Source organism: Scophthalmus maximus, chromosome 8 (assembly GCF_022379125.1).
Source record: "Scophthalmus maximus strain ysfricsl-2021 chromosome 8, ASM2237912v1, whole genome shotgun sequence".
Lineage (NCBI taxonomy): Eukaryota > Metazoa > Chordata > Actinopteri > Pleuronectiformes > Scophthalmidae > Scophthalmus > Scophthalmus maximus.
In genome coordinates, this window is record NC_061522.1 from 9,450,280 (window position 1) to 9,469,208 (window position 18,929).

General features: G+C 42.7%; 1 protein-coding gene across 2 annotated transcripts in view; it reads left to right on the forward strand.

Moving 5' to 3' along the window:
- Positions 1-18,929, forward strand: part of fbxo41 (F-box protein 41) — a 42,077-nt gene that overhangs the window by 7,534 nt on the left and 15,614 nt on the right. For both annotated transcript variants that reach the window (XM_035638178.2, XM_035638180.2), the window contains exons 2-4: positions 3,182-3,978; positions 5,287-5,516; positions 16,700-16,907. In XM_035638178.2, the coding sequence (XP_035494071.2) occupies positions 3,430-3,978; positions 5,287-5,516; positions 16,700-16,907 (987 nt within the window). In that variant the 5' untranslated portion in view covers positions 3,182-3,429. The remainder of the gene's footprint in view (positions 1-3,181; positions 3,979-5,286; positions 5,517-16,699; positions 16,908-18,929) is intronic.

The window sequence follows — 18,929 nt, forward strand, 5'->3', positions numbered from 1 at the left end:
GTCTGTATATGCCATTATTAGACTTTATGCCTCGTTTCACCATTATGATGAAAACAAGGTAGTTGCAGTTTCCCAGCAAAGAGCCTGTAAAAAGTAGCTTTCCATCAAAAGTCTGCAGAATAGGGTTATTCAAAAAAATAAATAAAAAAATGAAACAACCAATCAGGGTGATATTTCTGATGGCCTGTCATATCAGTCAGGAAAGGAATGTGTCCTTCAGTGAGAATGGTACATAGATCTTTACTGACGCTGCTGTATTCCCATCAGCCAGCAGATGTACAGTCCATACAAGATATACTGTAAAAAGGAAATCCGGTACTCCTCAAAAATATGCCAGTCAGTAATATTTAGCCATCATCACCAAGTGGTATCTCAACATTGTACCATGACACAAAATGTGGCCTTGAGATTGTCGGCATATTTGCTTCTGATTGGTGCAGGGATTTTAAAAAGAAGCAACACTCCTGCCACCACATACTTTTAAAGGATCTCTTCATATATCACATCAGCAGTAGTTCACACAACCAGATGGGGCTGCATCTTGGATACAAATGGGATAGATAGTTTGGTACGTTTTTTCGTTTTTGGCAGTTATTTATTTTCACTGAATATTTTAAACGCATCAAATTAAGTGTAGGTGAGACTAGGTCTGGTTATTATTTGATAAGTCACCCTGTATAGCTCTTATTGATTAAAGACAAGACTTGTATTTCTATTTTTTTTATTTGAGTTCTATATATTTTGAAATAGAATATAGTTTGTCTCATCTTAAGACTGTTTTTTAAAGTTGATTCTGTAATTGTTTTGCTTTTGATCGGTTGTTGCCTGTTGTCTGTGGCATAAATAAGATGTTGGTTTAAATTAAAGCCGATTAATTATTTTAGTGGTAGCACGGTGATGAAGTTGTTACCTTACAGCAAGAAGGTTCTGGGTTTGAATCTTCGCATGCTCACCGTCTGCATGGCTTTTTCTCTGGGTAATTCCTCCCACAGTCCAAAGCCACGCATCTTAAGTTAACTGTAGACTGTAAATTTCCAATTATGGTTGTTTGTCTCTGTATGTTGGCCCTGTGATGGGCTGGCAACCCATCTAGGGTGTAGCCCGCCTCTCGCCCAATGCCAGCTGGGATTGGCTCCCGTGACCCTAAAAGGATAAGCGGTATAGATAATGGGCGGGTGGATGGAATTAATCATTTCAGTCAGTTCAGTCAGAAACAAACATAATAGGGGAAAAACACCACAAAACACAAAAGAGCTTCTTCTGATGTGTCCATCAATATAAGACCACAGTAACCACCCTTTGCACGGCAAATGGTGTTTTTTCCCCCCGTTGAGCTGTTGTTGCTTTTTTAGATATTCAAAATAAAATAAAAAGTCCATTGGATAAATTACGAGGCCTTAATATTGTAGATTCTGCATTTTTGCTGTATTCATTTACATGACTAAGATGAGTTCTCCTGGCACTGTTTGGTGCCGGAGGGAAAGAAAAGAGACTGAAAGCGTTGAGTATATGTGTGACTTATGTATGACACACCCATTTTTCACTAGTCCACATTAAATACAGTCCTCTGCGATGTCTCAGCTCAGCTGCATTGGCAGGATGTGACATGTGGCTACCAAGCAGCCTAACTTCCTTCCATTTCCTGCCTGGTTAAATACCTTGCGTAGTATAATTTTAAGCAGATTGGAACGCCGTCTGTCTGCTGTGTAGTGACTGCGTTTGTGAAACCCTCCTTCTTTAATAAGTGGGCATGACTTGCCAGTACACTCCCCGATCCAGCCTCACCAGACTTCTAATAACAGTCTCAGTGACTTCTGGGGATTTCTAGTGTTCGAGCCCTCTGTGAGGAATGGCCTGCATCTGTGATTTGTGATTACGCCGCGGGCGTCTGTGCCGACCGCTTTCCTCATTAATAGCCACTGTAGAACCTTATGAGAGAGAAATTTAGAAAGTCTGTTCTGGTACAAGCTCCAGTCTTTGACGTGCACAAAAGCGGCCGGGTTAAAATCCAAATGGTCCGTGTTGATACACAAATTGTGCACACTCTACTTCATGAGCTGCAATCGGCCGTCGACCGTTTGGACAAATTACGGCGATGAGCAAGGGGTAATACGTTCAGCATTTATCAGTACGTGACGGTCAGGATTGTCTTTCGATTGGCCGAACAACACTATGGACATGGATGAGGACACACAGATCAGATCATCTCTAAGCTCATCTGACTGGATTTAACAGATTTGTTGAACTGTTGCTGGTTTGCTGGTTTGGTTTGGTTATCAAGGGGCTAGCATAGTTACAAAGACCTATATCCCGCCCCTCGCAGGAGCTCAGCAGCGTCAGTGTGCTAGTGTCTGGGACTGGCCACCTAAAGATCTGAGATTTGATCATTCTACTTTGATCAGACGACCTGTTGTGGTAGAGCCAGTGGAGACTCCTTTTTTATTTCATCAGGAGTATCAACTGTTGGATAAACACAGTAATGCGTCGTTCTCTTAGAAGCTTGAATGTGGAATTGATACAATTATGATAATTAAGAAAATATTTTTGAATTCAAGGTTCATTGTTATTTTGAAATAGTATTTGCTGTATGTTTGACTCATTTTTTCTTAAGCTTCTACCGGGGTTTTGAAAAATAAGTAAATATATAAGGCAGTTTAACAGGGAACAGAAGCAAAGGATGCATTTGGAGCCAACTCAAATAACAAATAGTGTGTTTTCTTTCCTGTGTGATCCTCTTCTTCACTACCAGATCCCTTAATGACGGACTGTGGGACTGAGGAGATTTGTCCAGCCTGACCACGTAATCTTAGTTTGCGCTAAGAAGCATTCTCACTAATTGCTCCATTTCCATAACCCCAATCGTCCTCTTTTTGTTTCAGGGTATTGAAGAAGAAGAAAAACCAAAAAGTTTCAATCAACAGTTACAGGAGTCCATAAACAGAATTGACTGGATCTGGTTTACAGGAAAATGCTGCATATCTTCGCAGAAATCTCCCAGACCTCTGTATATTGTATTATTATTGCACTCCGATGAGTCATGTGTCATTGCTTTTTTTTGTCAAAAATTCATTTAACTTGATTAAATTCTATTTGTTCATTTGATTTTCCTTCTCATCCGAGGCTATACCAAAATTCACAGCATCAAACACTTAACCTCGCTTGTGTTTTCTCCCTATTGCAGAGCCTCGGGCAGGGCAGCCATGAAAGATGAAGTGAAACGACCAGGTGGATTGTTGCCACTATGCGTGGTCATGTGACTGAGCTGGGCTCTTGCACTGGACATAGGATCTTTCTTCCTACTGACTTTCTGTAGTTGTCCTGTCATCACCATGAGAGGATCTGTCAGATGCTCGACCTCTGTGCCCTCATACTGGCGCTACCGTTGTGCTGCGTGAGCACCCCCCCCTCCTCCGGCATTTACTGCCCGGAATGGCCTCTCTGGACCTGCCATACCGCTGTCCTCGCTGCGGGGAGCACAAGCGCTTCAGGAGCCTGTCCTCCTTACGTGCCCACCTGGAGTACAACCACACGTACGAGACCCTCTACGTCCTCTCCAAGTCCAACAGTGTCTGTGACGCGGCTGCTCTGCTGCCCCTAGTGGCCGAGGGAGCTCTCCTCACACCTGCCAACAACAACGACCCCTTTGAGCCGCTGCGGCCTTCAGCTTTGAAGGAGCGCCGCTTCCCCTGCCGTGAACTCCCTTGTGCGGACGACCTGAGTTTGACCGCGGCTAACTCCAACAGCGCAGCTCGGTATATTCCCAATGTGGAGTTTCCCCTGGGGGAGATTTTTATGAAGAAAGCCATGACATCCGCAGACCCGGGTCCCCATGGAAACCCCAGCACCGCTGTGGCAGTGGCTGCTAACGTCGCGGCTAGTGCGGTGGAGGCGGCCTATGAGGAAGGCCTGGCCAGGCTGAAGGCGCGCGCATTTGAACGACTGGAGCTGGACGAGAGGCTGGAGAAGTTGTCTGAGGAGGTAATTATGACCATTTTAGTTAATATGGCGACTTATCAATAATTGATATGGAGAATTCCCTTCTTGAAAGTCTACAGACTTTGAGCATTTCCAACTTTGGCACCCACCAACGGTTGTGTCAATCATTGGATGCTAATACATGACTCAATCCCCATGTAAATATCCACCTTGGGGAGTGGGAAAATTAAAAACCAGGAATAAAAGCCGGCCACCAACATTCAGTGGGATGTTTTGTTAATATTAGCAGTGATTTTTAAGCGAATCATAATCACTTAAAATGTACACAAAGGGACATGTAACTACTCAGAGTCCAATGTGAAAGAAAATGAAGTGCATGACTCAAGCTGTGCTGGTGATTACTATTAAAGTCAAATGTGCACAGTGATTGGAGGGCTGTTGAGCAGCAATGTTCTCAGCACTTTTACCAATGAACTGCAACAATTATTCAGTGATGAAGGAGAAAAAACGTTATGCAAAATGAAATAACTTTCAGTCACTTGAACTATTGATCTCTCAGGATTTATATTTTATACTAACACATAGTAACTACCACTGAGACACTCAGTGGGCACCAGCATGTAACTGCTCGCAAAGCAGCCCAACACCATGAAACTACCATGTTGTCAGATCGATGTGCTCTGGCACTGGAGTTATACAGTCATCACCTTTCGTCTTTAATTTAGACGTTGAACAACCAGCATTACTCTTCCTCATGTCCCTCCGTCCGCTCCGAGGGCCTCGAGCTCTGCAGCAGAGAGAAAATGAATGACCCTGTCACAGACACACACTGAATCTGATCAGTTAAATGGTTACAGATGGAAATAACGTGTCAGCTATAAGTCCCGCAGCCTCACAATCGGGGAGTTCTTTGCTGACCAAAATGAGCATGTGGTGAATAATTAATCAAAAAATGAAAGTTTTTAGTAGAAAAGCTTGAATTTGTGATCCATTTCTACGTTGGAAGAAGCATGACTGAAACACTGATATATTTATATATTTAATCTTGTATCAAACTTTTTTGATGAAGCAGGCTGTTTTACAAATGGAGCACTGACAGTGTGTTGTGATGTGGAGTGAAAGTATTACTGATTTGATCAAATTTCATTAGAACCATGTGAAACTAATTTCCCCCGAAGCCAGCGATGCTGTGAAATATGGAGGCAAGTAACGGATTTGACTGAAACCGTTGCTGGAGAATCTGTTGATAAACGAATCTTGGTTAAAAAAAAGAACACCTCGTGAATACGTCACGTTGTGTTTCATATAACACGGGGACATTAAGAACCTCGAGCGCTTCCTGTCTTGTAGGTGGAGCAGAAAATAGCAGCCCGTGTGGGCCGCCTTCAGGCAGAGCTGGAGAGGAAGAGCTCCGAGCTGGAGCGGGCCAAGCAGGAGAGCGAGCAACTGAGCCAGGAGAAGCAGGACCTGGAGGACAAGGCCTCGGAGCTCTCTCGGCAGGTGGACGTCTCTGTGGAAATGCTGGCTAACCTCAAACAGGATCTGGTGAACAAGGAGACTGAGCTCACCCACAAACAGCAGTAAGTGACCGGAAGTTATTCTGCTGACACGAGCTGTGTCACCATTCAAATGTGAACTGCAAATATCGTTTATTATGGCAATTAGTATGGTATTTTGCAGTGTGTGGAAAGAGTAGCCAGGCCACAGGTCCGGACGAGTGCTGTGGTGCTTCTATAAAACACATTATCATGCATACAAACACTCGTACACACACTCCCCTCCTCTCCTTCACCTCTGCCTCTCTGTTGATAGCTTGATTCTTATTATACCCTCCCACCAGATGTGGTCTGCATCTGGCTCCCTCCAGGGACGGTTAGCTGCTCGTTCTGAATGGAGGGTTGGACAGGAGCTGCTGCCCCGACTCTCTCTCTCTCTGTGTCTCTCTCACTCTCAGGCCAGTTTCTCCATGAAGCTGCCAGGCTGCTTTATGAAATAGTAAAAGAGTTCTCCTGTTAAGAGAAGTTGCACTTGGATACAAATCACAGAGTGTTGATAGAAGTTATCGCTGGCTCTGAATCTGTTGAACGCGGGTTTGGAGCTCGTCCACAGAACGGCACAAGCAGTGAGTAAGACCAGGCTTCAATTCAGTGGTTTTCAGAGTTTTTGTTGAAATTAATATCAGCTCGGCTTATTGTGCATTCCAAAAATTGATGCTATTTTGGGTTTGACTTGGTAGAAGCAATGTGTAAAATATATATATTTTTTTACTGAGGATAAGTCCATGTATCCTCTTGCCCATAATAAGGTTTTTAAAGATGTGTGCCATTGTTGTACCAATGTCAAACAGTGATGCAGTTTCTTATTAGAAAGTGTTTACAAGAGGGAATCATGAGGCAGGAAATCAATCTAAGGAGAAGAGAAGTCTCTGGAAGAATTTAATAGAACCCTTTTCCAACTTTTATAGAATCATTTCTAAGACTTTTCGTGGCATCTTCAACCTCAAACACAAGCTCTTTTCTTTGTGATACCTACTCCTTTTTGAAACAATCGTCAAATGTTGACAAGTGCCATTGGAGCCTCAAGCCATCTAGTATCTGTGCTGTGTCTTTATTCCTCCTGGTCAGAGAGCCTCGTCTTTCCACGTTCCTCCCGGTTTTTATCACTTCTCTTCCGTCTCCTTATCGAGCCCGAATGTCAACAGTAGGTCAGAGGCAGAGAGGCATTTTCCAAGGCCTCTAATCTCATCACAGACAAACCACTGCACACATCATATGATCATACAGCACTGTATATGTGCTGCTCGCTGATTTCTAAAGGCACCAGCAACAGCGCACATAGAGATTATATTCCATATCCTTTTCATGCTTGTGAGTGCATTAATAGGGAGGATTTAGCTTCTTGGTCATATTAGGGCTCTAACCAATGAACCAATGTTACTTTTTGTTATTGATTCTTCTTTTGGACTTTTTTTAAAAACAGCTGTCGGTTACAGTGACAGAAAAGAGAGAAAAGCAGCACATATTCACATTTGTGCAGATTTAATTTTGACTAATTGTGTCACATAAACATGAATTTCTTACTCCCACTCAATGAATTCATATAATATTCCAATATATTAGTATATACACCAAGTGGCAACCCACCGTGACGTCGCCCCTTTGTTTGTGAACTGTCGTTTTGAAACCTTGAGTTTAGCATTTTGGCCAGCGCCCTCTTGATTTTTAAAAAAACAGATGTAACCATATTTGGAGAAACAGGGGGTGGGGCCTGACTGAGAGCTCGTCCCACTGCACGTCCACCTACACCAGCAACCTGCACCCATTGGACGGTACGAGCTGTCAGTCACGCTGTGTCCATGCCCCAATGCTTATCGTCTATTTGACTCTAAATGGGACCATAATTTACAAAATGAACATCATGCTGTATTAAGGAAGACTTGAAACTGGAGATTGAGACCATAAACACTTCAGGAAAAATGTTTACTGATGTTATAAATCAAGTGAGAAGTAGAGTCATTTTCTCATATACTTCTATAGAAATTATTTAGGGTAATTACACATTGGCTTCACTTTCCGGATACAGTCTGTGACCTATACAATAGGGTAGAAGGCCTTTGCAGGTTTAAGGCTAACTCACAATAGTGGGATATCTGACAGAGGCACAGTAGCCAAAATATGAAATGTGAGTTGTCATCTCATGACAGGACTTGACAAAACATAGTTTCCTTGGTTTGAATGAGCAGGAGACGTGTATTTTCTCTTGTATAGGTTACAAGCGAGAGGATGCTGCCTGGTGCAGATGTGGTCATGTACCACATCAGCATCGAACCGAGAACGTCCTAATCTTAAAAAAACCTTGTCTTTGTTGTGTGACTGCCTCCGAGCTACGCCGGCAGAACAGCCTCTCCTCTCTCACACACACACACACAGTTTTTTCTGTCCCTGTCTCTCCGAGGAGGAGCTGGCAGTCAAACAGTAAGCTCATTCAGAGGAGACATGGAAAAAGAGTATCACACTTGGGGAGTGTGCAGCAGCGTTGATGACTAAGCAGTAGTTAACAAGACACAGAGCAGCTTATCGGCTTAAACGTGTCTGCCTAACAACCTCATACCCTCACTTTTTTTAACCTTTGATTTTCACCAGTGGCTTTTGGAGACTCTTTTGAAACTCTGTGCCCTTTCAAGAACATATGCATCATGTTGTACATCTGCAGTGTCAACTGCTTTAAGCGTGAGTCACCTGTGAGTTGCTACGCAACCAGAGGGAACTCCTGCTAAATGGCTCTTGCTGCAGGCAGTACAATGCATGAGAATGTGACACCGACCTGATCATTTATATTGCCGCTCGCAATCACTGTGAATTATTATGAAATGCCTCGGGTACAGTTCAGTCCGGTCTTCCTTATAATAATCGGTGTACAGCGCAACTCACTCACAAACAACAATACACTGTAACAGGCACTGACAATTCATGAGGATAAACATCACACTTCACTGTAGCAGTCGAGTCTCTGGAGCGTGGCTGTGAAGTGCTTCAATAGCAGCTGGAATAAACCGGAGCAGCTGTAATCAGCAGAAACTGGAGCCTGAGGAGAAATGAAAAAGGATTGCCTGATGACACACGACAGGCGGTTCATTTGGTTGCCATAAAATCGCTACAATTGCTTATAGGCTAATTTCTGTATTATTGTTCCAGTGGATCATTTTCAAGAGCCAATTGCAATTAACGTTGATCTTTACTGTAGTTTACAATAAGGCAGTTCCATTTAAGGTCCATACGTGGCCGAGAGGATGATGGCCGTCGTCGCTGAGCGCTCCTGCAACACTGCTGCCCTTTAAATTCTTAACTATTTCTCTTCTCTGGGGAAACATTTGCATGAGATGAACTGGGTGTTGAGACAGCATCACTGAGACCAACGTACTAGTTGCAATCCAATACTCCAGCCTTGAAACGACTGACAAAAAAATATTCGGAGAATTATTGATTGTTTGACATTTTTCACGCAGAAACGCCAAATGTTGCCTCGTCCCACCTTCTGGGAATCTCGAGGATTTTAGTGCTTTTCCTTTATTTTAACGTGACAGTTAACTGAATATCTTCGGTGTCGGGACCGTTTTTTTTTCTTTCTGTTTTACTGTTTTGACAAAACAATGAATCAGTGTGTTGAGAAAATAACCAGAAGATTAACGTTGAACATATTCATCATGCGCAGCCATGCAACTAAAAACTTTTCTTTTTGAGGCTTATAGTTTGTATCTTTTTTTTTTTTGACTTTCTATCAAGATTGTGGTAATTTTAATGGCTGTTATTTTTTTTAGCAGTGTCATTCCAGATTGTGTTATACTGTAATACACCTAGAGATGTGTTAACCGTACAGTTTCCCCCTCATATCTCTGATACCTCAGCTCAGAGTTTCTGCCAATTATTAACACCAATGCTTTCTAATCTATCTCCTACATTTTATATCTGTTCACCTCACTGTGTGGAACTGATTGGAATAATGTGTCTGGAATTTCCCAGTTTTGGATCAAAAAAGTACACCTACCTACCGACCTACCTAAAGAAAGTAACCGATGGTGGAAACTGTGAATTTAAATTGAACCGTTGTTTAATGTAGATCGGTCATCTCATAACCAATACCCACTCAACTTAATGAGATCAGTATCAGTGCTGATATTGCAGCATATCAGGTGAGCGATTCCCTAATAGTACACACTTTGCAGGATGTGGTGTGCACGTGGGGGATCGTGCGTCCACACACTCACACAGTGCTGCAGTAGGCCTCAACCCAAGTAGCTTGATTTATTCCTGAAAGCCGTGATGATAAACTCACGGTGCCCTGTGTGCAGCATATGAGAACTGCAGGCTGGAGGAGCCATCGCTCTCCGCCGTCTCTGTCTCTCCTTTAGAAAACAAGCTCACTCTTCACCGACCAGCGATCCTGAATGCAAAGCGAAGCCTTCGGGGCAGAGGGAGAACTCGCCTCATTATCGTCAGCGTCTGAGCGAGAGGAGAAATCGCAGGGTGAGTGCAACGGCAAGACTTCTGAAGGCTTTCTAAGAAATGGGTGTTAAAGAGGAACGTGATCTGCAGCGTCTATCTGTGAGCGTGGAACTGTTTGGACCTGATATAACCAAGGAGCCTGTGTTTTCAACATAAATACTCGAGTGCAGCGTGTCTCAAACAGGCGTCAAAGCATAAGACGGTGGAGTGATAATAACACGCTGCAGGAGCAGATGTCATGCAAAACCAGTAAATAGTTTCGATGGTGGTAAAATATTGCAGTGCTGCTGATGCCAAACACCACCACAATATAAAAAAACACATGCACAAAATGCACTACTAAATACACAGAATTTTAATATTCGATTTATGTTTATGAACAAGCATTTGTTAGAATTCTGCACAGTCATCAATAAACAGGGACTGTTACAATACGCACCAAGCGAATTTGCGAGGATTGGGAATCTACAGATAGTTATAGTCAGATTTCCAGCATTGATATGAAGTGTCTCATGACAAGAAAGAGCTCTGCGCGGTATTACATCAATCCAGACTGTAGTGTCTGTTAGCCCCCAGTAAGAGCAGGATTAATGGGCGGTTGGCTGTTCATGTCTGTCATTAGACGGAAAGGAACTGACATGTTTGTCCTTGAGGCTGGATGAAACCATTTTGAACAGGGAGGAAGAGGTAAATGAGAGGGATGATGCAGACGCTCTTTCACAGGACACGTTTGTCTTCCTTTTCATTTCGTTAGGACTGACAAGCGCTTCGCTGCTGCGCGTCAGCAGAAGGGTTACAGCAAATTTAAGTTGCTTGAAAGATCTCCTGGGGTTTAGCATCAGAACGTATGCATTCGTCCCTTTCGTCATGATTTCATTGTCTTTTTTTTGTCTCGGGCTGTCAAGCTGACAGAGATGAACGCGGGCTGCAGGTTGAATGTTTGTATGCATCCCAAAAAAAATTGATTTTTCAAAATTTTCAAAATTTGAAATTCTGATTTTTCTTGTAGTTTATGGTCACAAAATAAATCTGCACCAATTGAGCATTTAATTAATGTTTCAAGCGAAACAAATCCACATCCTTCGGGGATTTCAGGTTCTCATGTGAAGATTAGCTGCTATTTTATGTTTCATTTCATTGTAAACTTAGTATCTCTGAGGTTTAGATTGTTGATAAGAAAAAAAAGAGCAATTTGGAGGTGTTACCTTGGGCTCTGGTCAACTTTCTGTAGACTTAACCTACTAATTAATTAATTAATGATAATAATAATCATTAGCAGCAGCTCTACCGTACAGATTTCACTGTATTAAAAATAACAAAAACACCGTTGTCAACCTCTGCAAATTTGGGGACAGATTCATTCTCTATTTTGGAAATTCAGACAGCAGAATTTCGTGTGGCATTTTCTTGCCCAATGAATCCATTTTTCTTTCATGCATGTTGAAATTGCTCTTCACCATCACCTTCGCTGTTGTGTCTCTGGTTGACTCAGCCATTTTGGGAGCGTTTGAGCCGTAATAAAATATTTACTTTCCTCTGATTGATTCGAGCCAGGACCTGGATTAGCTGGTTCTCGGGAAACTCAGTCATGCGTATTTATTCCGGAGGGGCTTTGGAAACACACCACATTTCAGCCTGTGTCTCTCTCATCATCCCGTTTTTCGCTCGGCCTTTCATCCTTGTCGGTCTCACATCTCCTCTCGTGTCGCCGTGCTCTCCGAAGCGGCTCCTCGTGATGCCTCTCTTTGTGCCGCGTTATTTGTGTGTGTAATGCATAGAGATAGGTGACATTATGACACGATAACACAATTCACTGCATCTGTCTCATCAAGACAAAACGCTGTAGGATCCAGGTGTCAAGACAGAGTGACACACACGAGCAGCTGTCCTTTGTTAAACTGGAAAAAAGCTTGAATTCACACAACATCCCCGGCTTTCTTATGCGGACCTTTGAGTCAATCATTGCTGCTCTAAATATTAATGAGGAATCATTTTGAATTAATGGCCAGAGACGGTGACAACTGTGAAAGGAGGCTGACCAGTGGTTGTGATTAACATTTCAACAGAAGCTTTGAGAAGATCATGCTGTATTAATCACGTCTGCAACAGCTGGGTGTGCGCGAGTCTTTTTGTTATGGCCGTTAAGTAGAAGGGAAATGAAACCTGGCTTAGTCATTATTTCTCTGTACACATGCAGCACTATAACAGCGTGAGAAATTTATTGAGGTTTTCAAAACCCATTTTCATTCCTTTTCATAAAATAATTAATAATAACTACAGTTAAGTTTGTGTAGCAAGGGGAAGTGAAAGAATAAATAGTGCTTCTTTTTTTATTTCCATGAGCTTAGAGGGACAACAAGACATCCCATTTTAAACATGCCCCCTTTTTTCCAATCGTGGGAGAATAAAGCAGCAGCCAGTGTTTGTGTTGTGCGGCCACTGATGTGTAATAACACAAAAATGAACGACTATGATCTTTTTCTCTTCAATCAGTGCAGGAGTATTGATTCACTCTCCACTGTTTGTGTGTCAGTGTTTATTCTCTGATTCACTGTGGCTCAGTTCTTGCATCAGAGGTTTTGTTTGTACTATTTACTTTTATAAGGACAGATCCATTGGAAGTGTAGTGGTTAGATTGCATCCAGTGGAGAAATGACTAAATCGGTTATGAGTAAATTTTGAACAATGACATTTATTTGTTCCCTCGACTGTACATAGATGTGGTATATCAGCTGTGGTAAGATCAGTTGTGCAATTTTTAGCAAAAAACCCAAGAATATTTGTAAAACCTTTGACTTGAGAGCAGACATATGCTTTGGTACTGCAGTTATAACAAGTATTTCATATACAATATGTCAGGAATTAAAGGCGCAGTAAGCAATATTAATCCAATTCACATTTTGTAAAATTCGGCTAATACTTCCTCACGTTCTTTTTGGGCTCAGCCCTGGCTGTGTAAATTGAACCCCCCCCAAAAAATGGTGCGGACCACACCACACAACAGTGTGTGTGCAGTTTGTAATCATCACTCCCGCCACCTTGACAGAAGTGCTAGCGACAGATGGTGTGACTCAGAGGTTTTGGCCTCGTGGTTAGCGTGTCGGCCTCCCGTACCCGAGGCTGGTACGGGAGGCCGACAAGCCCCAACCAGGGAAGTCAAAAAATCAACAACAAACAATCTTCCTCCAAATCGCTTACTGCCCCTTTAATGGCTAAACCTGCTCTAGTTCATATACTGCCCACAACATGACCACACATTTAAGGGGACTTTTCATTTTTACTCCTCGCGGACGTATGAATTAAACAAGTGAGACACAACATGTGAATTAGTGAACTATAGAACTATAGAAGAGTAATTTGTGTTGAACAACATCAGAGCAAAGTCTGTATCTGGATGCGTGTGCGCGCGACGGAAACAGAGATAGAAAGGAGCCGGAACTCTGGGACACTTTCAGCAAACTGTGAACATGAGGGTCACAAATGTGTGGTTTCCACATCATCCATGAACATGAATCGGTTCGACGAGGACGATGTCGATGTTCCACCCTGGATCACGTCCCAGACTTTGCACGTTCGCTCTAAGATGGTGGCTTGCTTTTCCAGCTCCCCCCAGCATCCGGGTAAACATGTTTATCACCTTGAGGCTTTATTTCTGAGGTGTTGGTGCGAGTCAGGCTGCGAGAGCGAAGTGTGAGTTGAAATTTGGACTGACAACTGGAAGCAGCCGCGTCCCATCTCCCTCCCCTCCTCTGTCTAACCCCCTGTGCATTCTGCTTTCGCATGACTGCAGATTTCTGTTTTCTGATGCCGTGTTATCTTTTGCCTCTGCGGTGTGTTTTTCTCTCACGCTCTTTGTGGCCATCCTCTCCTCCTCGTGGGTTTGCGTCAGCTTCAGCTTCAGCCTCTTTCTTCTCTCTTTCTTTGTTTCCGGTCTCACCCCTTTCCCCATGCATGTCTCTTGGGAATCTGGTGGGGATTTTTCTTCTTCTTCTCCTTCTCTCTCGCCGCCCCTTCACCATGTAGCTCGTTCGTTCGATCTCTCGCCTCATTCCCGTCTTCCTCCATTAGGATTTCCACGCTGAGTGAGGTTACTTCAGTTGAGTGATTTAGACAGCCAGGCTGTCTTGTTCACCCGTACATTTCTTCCAGTCACAGAGGAAAGAGAGGTGAAGACAACAACTACTCTCTCAGGAAGTCCCGAGAAGCTGAGCTAAAGCAGTGCTCAATCGCACTGTTCTCTGTTTCTTAACAATTCCTCCCGGCTGCTTAATCATACATCATGTTCGGCACGGCTGTAAATATGAAACCAAAGTATATGAGACGTTTCACACCAGCTTCACTTTTTTCGCCATTGCCCATCGAGCGAATAAGCCATCAGTCTTTCACTTACTTCAAATTTAGGTTTTAATAAGAAAACCTTTTGGGTTCCACTCTGGATCTCTTCTGGTGCACAAATAATTCATGAAAAGAACAAATGATAATAGTCGATACTTGGAGTCATTTATTGTGCACTGTCATGATATACAGTAGGATGAATCAATGATATTATCTGTGGAGGCAGTTAATCTATTCATGCTGTTTTGACCTGAGCACTCCCACATCCAGCATCTGTTTTCCTGCATATATTATTTGATGAGCATGGTGGTCTTACAGCAATTCAGGAATTGACATAAAAAAAAGCTAAATTGTTGGATCATTAGACTGGGGAGTGTTCATATTTTTAATATATACCATCCTGGGTTGCTTTTATATTGACTTATTTATAAAAAGCTACCCTTGTGTTTATATTGCACAAAGCAGATCATATTCTTGTCATTGTCTACTTCTACCATCCTTTCAATCTTTCCTTCCCTCTAGGCAAGGCAAGTGTATTTGTGTTGCACATTTAGTGCACAGACATATTGCATTAGAAAAAAACACCAGAACAACTTTAAAGGCCTGCGTTGTCTCAGTGTCGCGTTTGCAGCTCTTCCCCAAGTGGCCAAAAAATGAGTCCATTCTCATTATTAGTCAAAGGGAAAACAAAATATTTTTAACCTTAATTTGAATGAAGTCTAAGTGGCGATGAGACGTCTTTTAAAAGTTTGTCTTAGATTTAGTACCAATGATAATGGCAGTTTTTTCAACCCTCGTGTGGTTGAAACTAAACCCTGTTTTTCTATCTTCGGTTAGTCTCTAAGAGATCTCTGTTCATACAGTCTCTCTGATGTGTCAGATGGATGTTGAAATTGCCTTTTGCCAGAAGCAGAGCGGAGAGTTTACAGTTTAGTGAGGATGAGATGGATGGAAGAGCTTAGAGGCTGACACAGTTCATGTCTCACACACACTCACACACTTCATGTTTTCTCTGTAAATTTCCACTGTGAGGAGTTTCCTCTCATTGCAGTGGAGACAGTGTGCAGCATTTGGCCAGTTTTAATAATTTTACATGTCATTTTTCATGACTCAGCCCAATATAGATACAACAAATCATGTTATACCACATTATGGGCAATTACCAAGAGAGAAACTCTAAACAAGATCGATCACAGATGGGAAGCGACGACTTAACAGCAACGTAATCGTCGTATCATTTACTGACACATTGATTATTTACTCACAGTTAAGATATAACGTGCTTCCATTTCTCCCCTGCAGTCAAACACCTGGGCTAGCTTTTCATGTCATGTTAAAGATGTCTGAATGAGAAAAGGAAGAAACAACCAATTCAAACTGGATTGTATGTCCCAATCCCCTGAACCCTTTAAAGGCTCCTTTGGTCAGATGATTGAATTGCCTTGTGAAGCTCTCCTGAATGCATTGTCTACACAGTAGAGGCTCAGGCTTGACATAAGGTCACAAACATAGATGCATAAAATAAAAAATAAACAGACGTCCAACATGGAGGCAGTTTCACATGAACAGGCATGAAAACAAAAAGGACAGAGGAGGGAATGTGAGATTGTGTTGGTAGATATTTGGATATGAAAAGCAGTGGCAGTTGTCACAAAGGTAAACACTCGCATTTTCCACTGACACTATTTTGGTGGGGGGTTTGACTTGTTCCTTTTGTCTGATTTGAACTTATTCCAAGTCAAGGCCAGTTTCCGTCACTGCAGAGATTTGTTCATTGGTGCTGGAAATCACCGACTTCTTACGTAATTCATAATCCAAGCTTAAATTTATTGAGTTAATGTGATCTGACTTAGGCTGAGTTTAAAAAAAAAAGAAAGAACCACCGTTTTTTTTTTTCCAGAGTTAGAAATCAATTGTATCTAAGTAACACGCTGTCCCTTAAAATTATGGGAACTTAGCTGTCCTTTGCCTGCGGTGTAAAAATCAAGCCATTTCTGTGCTCTCTCTCTCTCTGTGTGTGTGTGTGTGTGTGTGTGTGTGTGTGTGTGTGTGTGTGTGTGTGTGTGTGTGTGTGTGTGTGTGTGTGTGTGTGTGTGTGTGTGTGTGTGTGTGTGTGTGTGTGTGTGTGTGTGTGTGTGTGTGTGTGTGTGTGTGTGTGGATTGTGTATTTATCTGACGGTGTGTATAAAGGGCAGCACTGCAGCTGGTGTATATGGGAGAGAGGTTTTGGCAAAATATGGGGGAGAAAAAGAGCGTCCCGCAGTCACATAAGGACCGTTGGCTCAATACTAATCCACGTGAGCTGAACATCAATCAGCAGATTTGTAGTTCCCCCTCTGACGACACAACGAGACAACTGTAACAAAATAAGCAGTCCAGGTTGAAGCATGTGCCGATCTTACCGCCACTGTCCCCCGCGCCCGCAGGGAGGTCGCCCAGATTGACCAGTTCCTCCAGGAGACGGCGGCGCGCGAAGCCAACGCCAAGGTGCGCCTGCAGCAGTTCATCGAGGAGCTGCTGGACCGAGCCGACCGCGCGGAGAAACAGCTGCAGATCATCAGCAGCTGTGGCACCACGCCGAACGGGAGCCTGGGACGCTGCAGCCTCCAGGCCTCAAAGGGCAATGGACACCAGGTGAGGATCTCTGACTCAACGTACAGATATAGTGTCACTTCTGCTCATCTGACACATTTCGATTGTTATAATAAATTAGACAGCAGACCTTTGGATCGGAATCACTCAATTTTATTTCATTGCACTTTTTTTTTTATCACCTAAGACTCCACTACAACATTTCCACGGAGTGCTACTTCAAGATTTGCGACCGAGAGTTTTTACTTGACAGGGCAGCTTTTCGCTTTTGAATTGTGTACAAGCATTGATTATTATGAGTAATGTCGCTGTGATGCACCGCAGGTCAAACCCATTATAGACTTTAAGATGCCTGAGACAACAAAGTCTTCTTATTAAAAAGCTAAAGGGCAGCAGCCACCCCAGTTTTTCCATACATCAGCTGGTGACGTTTAATAAACTGGTATCAGATCTAAAATCCTCTGCAAACACAGGTCGAGAATTCAGTGTGCGTGAGTGGGAAAGAAAATGGGAAAGGACGTACGTACTCACAATGAGCGTGTGCTTGATATCACCTGCAAGCTGCAGGTTTGTTCGTAGAGCAGAAGCCCATGAGACTGAGTGAGGAGCAGTGTGTGTGATTTCAGTCTGAGACCAATGTGTGCATGAGGTCCTTTTAAGACGTTCCAGGAATTCAGCCGCTCATTAGCTTCTCATTGATGGTATTATCATGACTGTAATTAAACCTTGCAGAGATTATTTTTTTAACCTTAAATGCAACATGACTTGAAGTTATGAGGTTTGGAAACAACCTGTCTGCTTAATGGATTGCTTAATTTTTCTAAGCAATAAAAAAATCTACCCTTATCTCATCCAGTTTATCAAATTTATAATGCAGCTGTCATTTTTTATACCTGGTTTGCAAGTTTTGATGAACTTGTTTGTTTTACGCTTCTGGTAGAAGTTTTTTAACACAGTCGACTGCATATATTATTCATCATTGCCAATGATGCTGATAGTGCTGCATAGTGCGGAATAAAAGCTATTCAACAAATTTGGCTTTTATTCCCAACTTTTTTAAATTAGGGGTTTAAGTGAAAGATTATTGCTTTATTCTCTACTTTAAGTCTGAAGTTTAACTTTTAGCTGTGTGATAAATATGGACCCAGTTCTCTCTTTGCAGGCCAGTCAAGTCCCTCCACACTAAACTGGGAAAATCAATTTCCTTATGGCTCTGGCCTCGTGAATGGGGTCTTGAGAATCATCCTCAGAGCAATAGTAAACAAAAGTACGAGGGCGGGGATGTTTTCATATATTACCCCATAAAGTGTATGTACTTTATCTGCAGCATTGTGTCTTGTGTTGCTCAGCCACCGTAGGCTTTTAAATCCAGGACATGTGTTTGCACGAGACCTGACTCCTGTCCGTTCAGCATTCAGCATCAAAACAGTGGAAACATCAAGGCTCCGTCGCAGACTACATCCTGACCGGAGGGTGTTGTTGCATTAAAGCCTCCGTCTTGCTCCGGAAATCCGAGATCATCTCTCTAACACAGCTTCCACTGTTGCAAAAAAAAGAAGATTAAATGGCAGACATTTCCTGTTCTTAAAAATGTCACTAATTCAAATTATTATCCAACACCTCTTGGAGAGGTGACCCGTTCTACATTTCACAAATGTGTGCTGCCATGGAAACCAGTTCTCGCTGCTCTTTCTCAAGGTTCCAGCGTGATTTTGAATTAGCTGTTCGGCGGTACAGATCTGCCCGGGAGAAATTGGCTGCTCCATTTTCGCTTTTGAGTCGATATCTTTCACCAAGTGCAAAGATATCGTCGGCATCTGTGGCTCGATCACCTACTAATGCCACGGGTAGCTTGTTGCAGAGATGCCTGAGATCGTTTGACAGACTTCTGTCATAAAGACAAAACCTTTTAAAGTGATAGATGTACTTTTGTTTTTTTTTTCGTGAAGCTATATTTGAGCTTTGGCTGGCCTGAAATGCTTCCCAAATTTACACATGATCTCTTTGAAAAATCTGTCAGCGACGTGTCTCTCTGCATGTGAGCTGTTCTAGTGTTGTGAACAA